We start from the raw sequence: 12,607 nt of genomic DNA on the forward strand, positions 1-12,607 counted from the left end.
AACCAAAGGTCTGTTGGTAATAGACCTTTCCTAAAAAGACCCCCTTCTTGCATGGGGACCAGTCTGCCTTTGCAGGACTAACAAACTGGCTAGAAGATTAGAAATTACAGTTTAGGGGTCATGCAGCCTCTGGCTCTAAGAGCCTGAACCTCCCCAAATTGCTCCTGGGGATAAAATCACTATTGTAAAACCTAAGATCAGTGTTTGAGATATCTTGCAGACCCTGTACTCGATGGATCAGCATACATCACCCAAACTGGTAATCTGGCCCAACCAGTTCTGCCATCGCACCCAGGAACAGAAGACATTAAGAAAACCTCATTTCAACCTCCTAGGATTCCATCTCCAACCTGACCAATCAGCACTCCCCACTTCCCAAGACCCTACCCACCAAATTATCTTTAAATACTCTGATCCCCAAGCTGGGCACGGTGGCTCACACCTGTAATCCCAGCATTCTGGGAGGCCGAGGTGGGCAGATCACTTGAGGTCAGGAGTTCGAGACCAGCCTGGCCAACATGGTGAAACCCTGTCTCTACTAAAAATACAAAAATAAGCTGGGCGTGGTGGTGTGTGCCTGTAATCCCAGCTACTAGGAAGGCTGAGGCAGGAGAATTGCTTGAACCTGGGAGGCAGAGGTTGCAGTGAGCTGAGATTGCACCACTGGCTGGCACTCCAGCCTGGGGGACAGAGCAAGACTCCGTCTCAAAAAAACCAAACCAAACCAACAAACAAACAAAAACTCTGATCCCCAAATGCTCAGGGAGACTAATCTGAGTAATAATAAAACTCAGGTCTCCTGCACAGCCAGCTCTGCGTGAATTACTCCTCTTTCTCCATTGCAATTCCCGTCTTGATAAATCACCTCTGGCTAGGCAGCAGGCAAGGTAAACTCAATGGGCCATTACAGTGAGGTAGATGTTCTTTTTCTTCTTTTCTTTTCATTTTTCTTTTCTTTTCTCTTCTTTCCTTTTCCTCTTTTCTTTTTATTTTTCTTTTCTTTTCTCTTCTTTCCTTTTCCTCTTTTCTTTTTCTTTCTTTTCTTTTTTTGATAGAGTCTCACATTGTTGCCCAGGCTGGAGTACAGTGATGCAATCATACCTCACTGCAGCTTCCACCTCCCCAGCTCAAGCAATCCTCCTGCCTCAGCCTCCTGAGTAACTGGGACTACAGGTCCACGCCACCACACCTAGCTCATTTTCGCATTTTTTGTAGAGATGGGGTTTTGCCATGTTCCCCAGGCTGGTCTCAAACTCCTGCGATCCTCCTGCCTCAGCCTCCCAAAGTGCTGGGACTGCAGGTGTGAGTCACCATGCCCAGCCAGATATTCTTTCTTTCTTTTTTTTTTTCTTCAGATGAATAACTATGACTCAGAGAAGATAAGTTATTCGCTCAAAGTCACACAGCCAATAAGGAACGGAGCTAGAGTTAATACCCATGTCTGTCGGAGTCCAAAACCTGTGCCCTTCATTAGGGGCTTCTTCCCCTTTAGGAAACACCACCTATCCAGTCTGGCATTCCATGCAGAGGGTTTCCTCTTTAAACTAACTTTCTAGCTATAAAATAGAAAGGGTACCAGCCAGGAGAGGGCTGAGCCCAAAGTTGGAGGCCCTTCCTTCATATCCTGTCAACCCTGCCCACTCTCGTCCTGTGAGTCCTGATTTCATGCCCTTTGTATGCACAGAGAAATTTTCATGTGGTCATAGCCAGACCCTGTATTTTCTGTATAATACTTGGTCTGTATAATCACCTCTGATTTGAGTGCATTTTACTAAGAATGGTTTTTAGGGCTTGCTTTAAAAATCTGCATCTCCTTTAGTACTTAAAAATCCTCAGGTGGCAGGCAGGGTGGATCTGAATCAGAGTGGAAGTCTAAAAGCAGCAGAGAAGCCCTAGGGAGCTGGCAGGAAGTGCTCTGGAGTTTCCTGGTGTTCCCCACCCCTGCTGCCTGCCCGGGCTGAGGCCACCTTTTCTCCTTGCTTTTAGTGGTCTCCCCTCTGCCCCAGCCAGCTCTTCAGGCAGCAGCAGGCACTCATTCTAAATCTGATTCTGCACTCCCCTCAGCAGAACCCTTCAATGGCTACTTGTTTTTCTCAGGATAAAGTCCAAACTCTGTGCTATGGCTCAAAGGTCCTTCATGATTTGGTCCCTCCCTACCCCACTGGCCTTGGCTTCTGGCGTCTCACTCAGCTGCCACCATGCTGAATTTCATGCAGCTCTCCTGAACAAGCTGCAGATCTTCCAAGAGCCTCAAGCTGTGCTGTCTCCTCAGCCTAACTATTGTTCCCCCATTTCTTTCCACCTGGGCAGTGCCTCTTTATCTGACCTCATTATATCTCACCTTAGACTCCACTAGCTCTGGGAACCCTTTCCTGACCTTCCCAGGACTAGAGTAAGGCCCTTCCCACTGGCTTCTGTCCTCACCCCAGAGTCAATGGAATCCCAGCAATTATTACAAGGTACTGGAATGATCTGTTTCCCTTCCCAAGGAGCCTGTGGCTGCACTGAGATAATAGACTGTATCTTCTTCCCCCTTATATTTTCTGAATTTATCAAGAGCAAGGACTCAAAATATGTTCCCTGCATGAATAAATGGAAGAATGAATAAAATTCTGTGGATATGCCAGTGAAAGTACTGTGACCGTATTTCATAAACATTAGCTCTGTCAGCTGACTTTGTACCAAGGAACCTGAACACAAAGTAAGTGATATTCAGACAATCTGGAAAACTGAGCGCATGTGGCAACCTCAGGTATAAAGTTTCACTGAATTGAAAAATAGAAACCCTCTCAAATAGCTGCCTTTTTATAACAACAAGAAAGGCACCAAGGAACATGGGATTAAAATTAGGAAGAAATAAAAAATAGAAAGAAAGGATTAGCCTTTTAACCTGAGAAGTGAATTCCCTAAGTGGGAAAAAGATACATTTTCTTCTGTTTTCTTTTCGACCACAGATAGAGAGATTGCTCAGGTAACAGAAAAATGAATTATGTGTTAATCCTAATCCCGAATGGCCTCCAGAGGAGGGCAAGTTGTCACAGCTAGAGCACCTATGTTTTCTGATGGGTATGGGAATTCAGTCAGCCCTCCATATCTGCAGGTTCCCATTCAACCAATCTTGGATCAAAACTATTTAAATAAATAAATAAATAAAAAATAATAATACAGACTGGGCACCATGGCTCATGCCTATAATCTCAGCACTTTAGAAGGCAGAGGCGGGAGGATCACTTGAGCCCAGGAGTTTGAGACCCTATCACTACAAAGAAATTTAAAAATTAGCCAGGTATGATGTCACGTGCCTGTGTTCACCATGTTGGCCAGCTACTTGGGAGGCTGAAGTGAGAGGATTTCTTGAGCTCGGGAGGTTGAGGCCGCAGTAAGCCATGACTGCACCGCTGCATTCCAGCCTGGGTGACAGAGCGAGGCTGTCAGAAAAACAAAAAATAAAATAATGCAACAATAAAAATAGTACAAAGTAAAAATACAATGTAACCACTACTTACACAGCATTTACATTGTATCAGGTATTATAAGTAATCTAGAGATGACTTAAAAGTATATGGGAGTATATACCTAGGCCAAATGCAAATACTATGCCATTTTATAAAAGGAACTGAAACACTCTTGGATTTTGGTATCTGAGGGGGTCCTGGAACCAACTAGATGCCAAGGGATCACCATACAGTCATGTCACTTAATAATGTGGGTACATTCTGAGAAATGTATCCCTAGGTGATTTAATCATTGTACAAACATCATAGCGTGTACTTGTACAAACCTAGGTGGTATAGCCTCCTACACACATAGGCTAAAAGGTATAGCCTATTGCTCCTAGGCTACAAATCTGGACAGCATGTTACTATACTGAATGCTACAGGCAATTGTAACACAGTGGTAATTGTGTTACATATTCTTTTTTTTTTTTTTTTAGATGGAGTCTCACGCTCTGTCACCCAGGCTGGAGTGCAGTGGTGCGATCTCGGCTCACCGCAACCTCCATCTCCTGGGTTCAAGCGATTCTCCTGCCTCAGCCTCCCAAGTAGCTAGGATTACAGGTGCCCGCCACCACACCCAGCTAATTCTTTGTATTTTTAGTAGAGATGGGGTTCACCATGTTGGCCAGGCTGGTCTCAAACTCCTGACCTCAGGTGATCCACCCAACTCGGCCTCCCAAAGTGCTGGGATTACAGGCATGAGCCACCGTGCTCGGCCTGTGTTACGTATTCTAAATCTAAACATATCTAAACATAGAAAAGGTATAGTAAAAACATGGTATTACAATCTTATGAGACCACCATTATACACGTGGTCCATTGTTAACCAAAATGTCATTATGTGGCACATGGCCATAATTATTTAGTAGAGTTCAATTTCTCAGTGGTAAGAAAAGGGCTGGTTAATTAGAGGTCCTGTGGGGAGAGGGGTAGATGAGGAAACTGGAGCCTGCCCTGCCTGAGGCTGAGCTCTGAAATGAAGTGTATGGCAAAAAACCACTTCCCACAGGGGACTCAGGAACCCCCACATGCCCAATGAGGGTTTGTAAACTTGCGTGCTGCAAGGTAGGTGATGAAAGACTACACATCCCTTCAAAATCTTTAGTAACATCTACTTTGCTCAATAATGCTTTTAGTACAAATGGGTTCTTCCTGGGGAACTCAAAGAGGTGCAGAGTGCTATGTCGTGCTTGGGATAGAGCCAGGACACAGCCATGCCTCAGGGGCAGCTGCACATATTTCCATATCCAGCAAATGTTTTGAAAGATGCATATTTATTAAATGTCCATGTACAAAGAAGGGTAGCCATGGCACTAGGTATTTGCATGTCAAATTCTTTTCTTATTAAGATGCTATTGGCTATTGCTGAAATGATCCTCTGGGATTTCAGAAGAACTGGTCACTAATTTTGCTATGGGAACAACATCAATGATGGATCACTTACTTCAGCATTTCAGTCATGGTTCAGAAATCTTCACTGAGCACTAACTCTGTTGCAAACTCTGTGCTAGATTCTGGAGATGCAGCTGCCAACCAGCCAGAACCAGTCTCTGGATGCAGTGTGGACTGGCATGGAGCCTAAACCAGACTCTCAGAATGGAAAAACCTTACCAAACACCACTAGATGTATGTACTACCACATCAGCTTTCTTTTCTTTCTTTCTTTCTTTTTTTTTTTTTTTGAGACAGAGTTTCACTTTTTTGCCCAGGCTGGAGTGAAGTGGTGCAATCTCAGCTCACTGCAACCTCCAGCCCCCAGGTTCAAGTGATTCTCCTGCCTTAGCCTCCTGAGTAGCTGGGATTCAGGTGCATGCCACCATGACCAGCTAATTTTTTGTATTTTTAGTAGAGACAGGGTTTCACCATGTTGGCCAGGCTGGTTCCGAACTCTTGACCTTAGGTGATCCACCCGCCTCCGCCTCCCAAAGTGCTAGGATTACAGATGTGAGCCACCACACCTGGCCACCACATCACCTTTCAATAGATGCTAATTTCTTTCATGAGGACCTAGAGATGGCTTACTCCTGGAACAGACGGAGACCATTCTGAATTGTTCTGAATATGTTTGTATTTAAATATGTCCCAGATAATAAAATAGAAAGAATGCTTCATCTGATCTGAGAGCAGGAGCAAAGCCTTTCTGAAGGGTTGCCGGCACTGTGGGTTTCAGGCAGGGCCTCTCTGGAGCTGCCTCATCTCCATTTCTTTCTTTCTGGCCTGGGGCTGCACTTTGGCTCTGACTCCGTGCCTTCTGCTGGGAGCTCTCCTCACAGGGCTTACTTGAGGGATACTTCTTTTGAGGTGGAAGTTAACCTGGAAGAAAAAAAGCAGAAGCTAGGAGATCCATTTGGACCATCTTTTGCCATAGTTCCAGTTTCTGAGGGCTGGGTACTAGGGAAAATTATTATAGCAGTGACCCAGAGAAGCACTGGTGGTGTCATACAGACTTGGCTAACATTCCCCCAAAATTGGTATGCAATCATTGGTGATAGATAGAGTGTGACTGGATGAACTTAATATACATTGATTTTATATGTATTAGAAAAAAATGGGCTGGGTGTGGTGGCTCATGCCTGTAATCCCAGCACTTTGGGAGGCTGAGGCGCTGGATCACCTGAGGTCAGGAGTTCAAGACCACCCTGGCCAATATGGTGAAACCCTGTCTCTACTAAAAATACAAAGAAATTAGCCAGGTGTGGTGGCACACACCTATAGTCCCAGCTACTCAGGAGGCTGAGGCAGTAGTATTGCTTGAACCCGGGAGGTGGAGGCTGCAGTGAGCTGAGATCTTGCCACTGCACTCCAGCCTGGGTGACAGTGAGACTCCATCTCAAAAAAAAAAAAAAAAAAAAAAAAAGATTAAGAAAAAAATTAGTTTGGGCATGGTGGCTGTAATCCCTGCACTTTGGGAGGCTGAGGCGGGCAGATCACTTGAGATCAGGAGTTAGAGACCAGCCTGGCCAACATGGTGAAACCCCGTCTCTACTGAAAATACAAAAATTAGCAGGGCTGGTGGCACATGCCTGTAGTTCCAGCTATTTGGGAGGCTGAGGCAGGAGAATTGCTTGAACTCAGCAGGCAGAGGTTGCAGAGAGCCAAGATCATGCCACTGCACTCCAGCCTGGGTGACAGAGTGAGATTCCATCTCAAAAAGAAAAAAAAGTAAAGAAAAGAAAGAAAAATATATCAGCCAGGCGCGGTGGCTCACGCCTGTAATCCCAGCACTTTGGGAGGCTGAGGCAGGTGGATCACAAGGTCAGGAGATCGAGACCATCCTGGCTAACATGGTGAAACCCCGTCTCTACTAAAAATACAAAAAAATTAGCAGGGCATGGTGGCGGGCACCTGTAGTCCCAGCTACTCAGGAGGCTGAGGCAGGAGAATGGCGTGAACCCGGGAGGCGGAGCTTGCAGTGAGCCAAGATCGCGCCACAACACTCCAGAATGGGCGAGAGCGAGACTCCGTCTCAAAAAAAAAAAAGAAAGAAAAATATATCTACACATCAAATATGATTTCACCAATACTGCCACTTAGGACAAGAGCCATGATTGACAGTGCTGTAATAATCTTCTTTATGCTGCCTGGGTTGACTCACAGGTGCCATGCTCAGGCATGCCAGTAAGTGTCACCATGCTTCAGAACTAAACCTTCTGCCTACTTGTTTGACTTTAAAGATAGTAGAGATGATAAAGAGTGTTGGTATGGACTTAGGGATTTATTTTACTTTTTTTTTTTTTTTAAATTTTAGAGATGGGGTCTTGTTATGTTGTCCAGGCTGGACTCAAACTCCTGGGTTCAAGATCCCCCTGCCTCAGCCTCTCAGTCTCCTGAGTAGCTGGGACTACAGGCACATGCCACCACACCCTGCTTGGATTCTTAAACTGGAAATTTCCATGTGTGTTAATGCATCCTTTCAGGCGCTACATTGCAACTTCTCTTCTGGCCACAGCACGCAGATGGAAAGATATTTTTCACGGACAAATGTGGGACATTCGGGGTGTGGAAGAGCCATAGAACTATCCCAGGCTGAAGAGGAAGGAGAGGGAGTGGCACACTGTCCTAACCACACTCCTCTGGGGCAGGCCTGGGCTTTCCCACGCTTGGAACAGCTTGAGCCCCTGAAGCCAGCTGGGAGTTAAAAAACATGCCACTGATTGAGAGGCCTCTCTGTAGGGTTATTTCCTGCCCCTTCCGCAAAAATTGATAGCCAATTTTTCTGCTAGTTCCTCCAGGAGGGAAGGGGAGAATCAGAGCCAACTGTGCTGTATTATTTACCAGTTCCTATTTAGTAACATAGGAATCTAGGACAGAAAAAAACGAGAGAGAAGAGAGACAAGAAAATGAGGCAAGGACAGACGAAAAGGAAAGGAGTGGTGACATGTGGAAGGCCTTGGGGAAAAGCAAAGAGAACACTGGGCCCCGGAAGATATTTTACTTCATTTTATTTTTATTTTGAGATAAGGTCTTACTCTGTCATCCAGGCTGGAGTGCAGTGGTACAATCACAGCTCACTGCAGCCTCCATCTCCTGGGTTCAAGTGATCCTTCCACCTCAGCCTCCCAAGTAGCTGGCACTACATGTGCATGACACCATGCCCGGCTAATTTTTGAACTGTTTTGTAGAGACATGATTTCGCCATGTTGCCCAGGCTGGTCTCAAACCCCTGGGCTCAAGTGATCTGCCAGCCTCGGCCTTCCAAAGTGCTGAGATTACAGGTGTGAGTCACTGTACCCGGCCGAGACATTTTAAAGCTGGAAATTCTGTAATAAACAATCTTTTTTTTTTTTTTTTTTTTTGAGATGGAGTCTTGCTCTGTCGCCCAGGCTGGAGTGCGGTGGCACAATCTCGGCTCACTGCAACCTCCGCCCCATGGGTTCAAGCAATTCTCTTGCCTCAGCCTCCCAAGTAGCTGGGATTACAGGCGTGCGCTACCACACTTGGCTAATTTTTGTATTTTGAGTACAGACAGGGCTTCGCCATGTTGGCCAGGCTGGTCTCAAATTCCTGACCTCAAGTGATCCGCCTGCCTCAGCCTCCTGAAGTGCTGGGATTACAGGTGTGAACCACCACACCTGGGCAATATTTTTTTCCTTTTTTCTTTCCCAGACAGATGGATATCTGCTTTAGACTGGGAAGGGAGATAGACTGCTTTGTGATCAATAAATGGGTTTTTAGTTGTTACTGTGTCTGGAAATTGTATCCAAATGACAGACATCTTTTCTCCTCTGAGTATATTTGACATAATGATGGGTTATGTTAATTTATTTAAAGAATAAGTGAAAAAGGGGGCAAAATTCTTTGAAATTGAGTGTGTTACTCAAGAGGATGTGCAGTTGTTTGAATTTGGCGTTGAACAGACTTGCTGGTAATGCAAAACTTATATATGTAGCTGCTTAACAGTCATTCAATTTTAGGATATAACAAGAAAAAAGGGAAGGAGGACCCCAGATCAGCTAATAGGCTGCAATGAAAGATTTACTCTCTGTTTCCTGCAACTGTAAGGAGAAGTAATTTACATTATTTAGGAGATGGGACTAGGGGAGGGGATGGAGGAAGAAACTATCTGGAAATTCCAGAGGAATTCTCAAAGGACTTAAAGCATAGTTCTTTCTCCTGATCCTTGTGTTACAATAAGGAGCTACAAACACAGGTTGTACACTTAGTATGAGTTCCAGTAACACATTGGCTAAGAAGGGAGCCAGAGAGCCTGATATAGGTTCGAATACTGACTCCCACCACTTGCTATGTGATATGACACAAGTTTCTTTTATCTTCTCTAAGCCACAAATAGGGATACTTGCATCTACCTCACAGGGTTCTTGTGAAGGTTAAATGGGATAATGCTAGAAAGCTCTCATATCATGTCATACATAGTACTTATTCAATAAATAGTAAAAGACAAGCTTGACTTGACTGCATTGTGTTAATAGGGAAAGGTGGTGGGAGGGTCTACTAACGGTTGTGTACAGAAGGAGTGAGGCGGCCCTAGGAAAGGCTGACTTTTAGGAAATGAGATCTGTAGATGGCCGTTAAATAGGACTGCCTCATTATTTTGTCCTCATTTGAGAAATCTGAGGATTAGTGTCTACGATCTCTGAGCTCTGTTAGCTCTCAGATCTTAATACAACCAAAACTGAAAAGATCCAGGCTGTAAAATCAAAGAAGTTCTTTGCTTCTCATCCTATCTATAAAAGAAAGCCCTGGAGAGTTGAATCTTGAAGAGTAGCTGGCTTTTTGCGGCATGAGTGGAAAGCAAGATCAGGGCCCATGGAGCACCAGAAAGGATGGTACAGCGCCCTCTGGTGGCAGTCCTTGCCAGTGGCACAGAAGAATGCAAGCCTGCTGCCTTTCTCTGTGAAAACTGGTCTTAAAGAAACTATCAGATTTAGGCCGATCACATTCTAAGCGGAGGGAGCACAGTGGCTCACGCCTGTAATCCCAGTGCTTTGGGAGGCCAAGGTGTGAGGATCTCTTGAACCCAGGAGTTCAAGGCTGCAGTGAGCCATGACTGTACCACTGCACTCCAGCCTGGGCTACACAGAGAACCCCATCTCTACAAAAATAACAAAAATTAGGCCGGGTGCGGTGGCTCACGCCTGTAATCTCAGCACTTTGGGAGGCCGAGGAGTGTGGATCACCTGAGGTCAGGAGTTCAAGGCCAGCCTGGTCAACATGGTGAAAACCCGTCTCTACTAAAAATGCAAAAATTAGCTGGGCATGGTGGCACATGCCTGTAGTCCCAGCCACTTGGGAGGCTGAGGCAGGAGAATCATTTGAACCCAGGAGGCGGAGGTAGCAGTGAGCCGAGAATGTGCCATTCACTCCAGCCTGGGCAACAGAGCGAGACTCTAGTCTCAAAAAATAAAAATGGCCAGGCGCGGTGGCTCACGCCTGTAATCCTAGCACTTTGGGAGGCCGAGGCAGGCAGATCACCTGAGGTCAGGAGTTCAAGATCAGCCTGGCCAACATGTCAAACCCCTGCCTCTACTAAAAATACAAAAAATAGCTGGAGGTGGTGGCACATGCCTGTAATCTCAGCTATTTGGGAGGCTGAGGCAGGAGAATTGCTTGAACCCAGGAGACAGTGGTTGCAGTGAGCCGAGATTGAGCCACTGCACTCCAGCCTGGGTGGCAGAGTGAGACTCCGTCTGGAAAAAAAAAAAAAAAATTAGCTGGACAAGGCGGCATGTGCCTGTAGTCCCAGCTACTTGGGAAGATGAAGCAGAAGATCTCTTGAGTCTGAGGCTGCAGTGAGCCATAATCGTGCCAGTGCACAGCCTGAGGGACAGAGACACTCCCTGTCTCTATGAAAGAAGAAGAAGAGGAGGAAGAGGAGGAGGAAGAGGAGGAAGACAGGAGGAGGAGGACATATCCGACCTCCCTTGTTTGACTGTAGGTCATAAGACCCTACCTTGTTTGACTATATGTCATAAGTCCCTCTTTCCAGAGAGGGTATTGACCCACGCCCAGAAGGAAGAAATTCATGGTCAGAGAGCCCAGAAGAATCTGGAAAGATAGGCCTTGCTAGATTTCTTCACTCAGTGCATAGCATTAGCTGATACTTTTTTTTGTCCAATTGCATTTATACCTAGCTGTACCTACTTTGTTGAACCTACGCATAAAAGTGGACAATTTCCCCTGTATCTTTGGGCCTTCATTCTGAAGGCTTCTGTGTATACACGTTAAATAAATTGGTATGCTCACACAAAACAAACAAACAAAAACAAAAAACAGGCCGGGCACAGTGGCTTACGCCTGTAATCCCAGCACTTTGGGAGGCCGAGGTGGGCAGATCACCTGAGGTCAGAAGTTCGAGACCAGCCTGACCAACAAGGAGAAACCTCGTTTCTACTAAAAAGAAATACAAAAATTAGCCAGGCATGGTGGCACATGCCTGTAATCCCAGCTACTCGGGAGGCTGAGGCAGGAGAATCACTTAAACCTGGGAGGCAGAGGTTGCAGTGAGCCAAGATCATTCCATTGCACTCCAGCCTGGGCAACAAGAGTGAAACCCCGTCTCAAAATAATAATAATAATAAAAATAAAATAAAATAAAAATAAATTGGTATGGCTTTTCTCCAGTTAATCTGCCTTTTGAGAGTTGATTTGGCCGCTGCATACTAAAGGCTTTATGTGCACATTCTCATTTCAGCCTCTGGTGAAGGAGGCACTATTATTACCAATTTACTGAGAATAAGAGAGATTAGGTAATTTGTCCAAGGTCTGTGGGCAAATGAGCTGAATTTAGAACTAGACAGTGCTTTAAATCACTATGCTATGTTAGATAGAAGAGGAAAAGCCAAAAGGAAGTGAGGAAGGATATAATAGGAGAGTGACAGAACAAAAATTAGGATGTGCGAGCAATTAATTCTTTAAAAAACAGTAAAAGAAAGAAGCTGGGCAAAGATTAAAGCTGTGCAATCACTTAAGATTTTGTAAGGGCCAAGGGTGGTGGCTCATGCCTGTAATCTCAGCACTTTGGGAGGCTGAGGCAGTCAGAACACTTGAGTCCAGGAGTTCAAGACCAGCCTGGGTAACACAACGACATCCTTTTTCTACAAAAAGTAGAAAAATTAGTCGGACATAGTGGTGTGCGCTTATACTCACTCTCAGCTACTCGGGAGGCTGAGGCGGCAGGATTGCTTCAGCCTGGGAGATCAAGGCTGCAGTGAGCCACAGTGGTGCCACTGCACTCCAGCCTGGGTGACAGAGCAGGATACTGTCCTCCAAAAGAGACTGTATACGTGATCTTTACAGTGAACCGTCAAACTTAGCCTAACTCACCAATGTTGGTTCCGCAGGACCCACGGTCACAGTCACCGTCTCTGGGTCAAACCCAGGTGCTGTGGCACTAACAGTGTAGATACCCGGAAGCAGCAGCCGGAAGTAATCACCATGGTCACCTGAAAGTCACAAAGATACAACTCAGTCTACTGATTAAAAACCTGTCCCAAATAAGCTGGGGTTTTTAACTGACTACAAGGTTGGCTTTTCTTTTTTTTGAGACCAGATCTTGCTCTGTCACCCAGGCTGGAGTGAAGTGGTGCGATCTCGGCTCACTGCAACCTCTGCCTCTCAGGTTCAAGCAATTCTCCTGCCTCAGTCTCCCA

General features: G+C 45.6%; 1 protein-coding gene across 1 annotated transcript in view; it reads right to left on the bottom strand.

Annotated features, from left to right (window-relative positions):
• Nucleotides 1-5,430: 5,430 nt before the first annotated feature.
• The window catches only part of CPN1 (carboxypeptidase N subunit 1), a 40,104-nt gene continuing 32,927 nt past the window's right edge, over nt 5,431-12,607 (bottom strand). The window contains exons 8-9 of the mRNA XM_024253912.3: nt 12,282-12,400; nt 5,431-5,810 (exon numbers count right to left, since the gene is read on the bottom strand). Of these exons, the coding sequence (XP_024109680.3) occupies nt 5,664-5,810; nt 12,282-12,400 (266 nt within the window). The 3' untranslated portion in view covers nt 5,431-5,663. The remainder of the gene's footprint in view (nt 5,811-12,281; nt 12,401-12,607) is intronic.

The sequence above is a fragment of the Pongo abelii genome, chromosome 8 (genome assembly GCF_028885655.2).
Source record: "Pongo abelii isolate AG06213 chromosome 8, NHGRI_mPonAbe1-v2.0_pri, whole genome shotgun sequence".
Taxonomy (NCBI): domain Eukaryota; kingdom Metazoa; phylum Chordata; class Mammalia; order Primates; family Hominidae; genus Pongo; species Pongo abelii.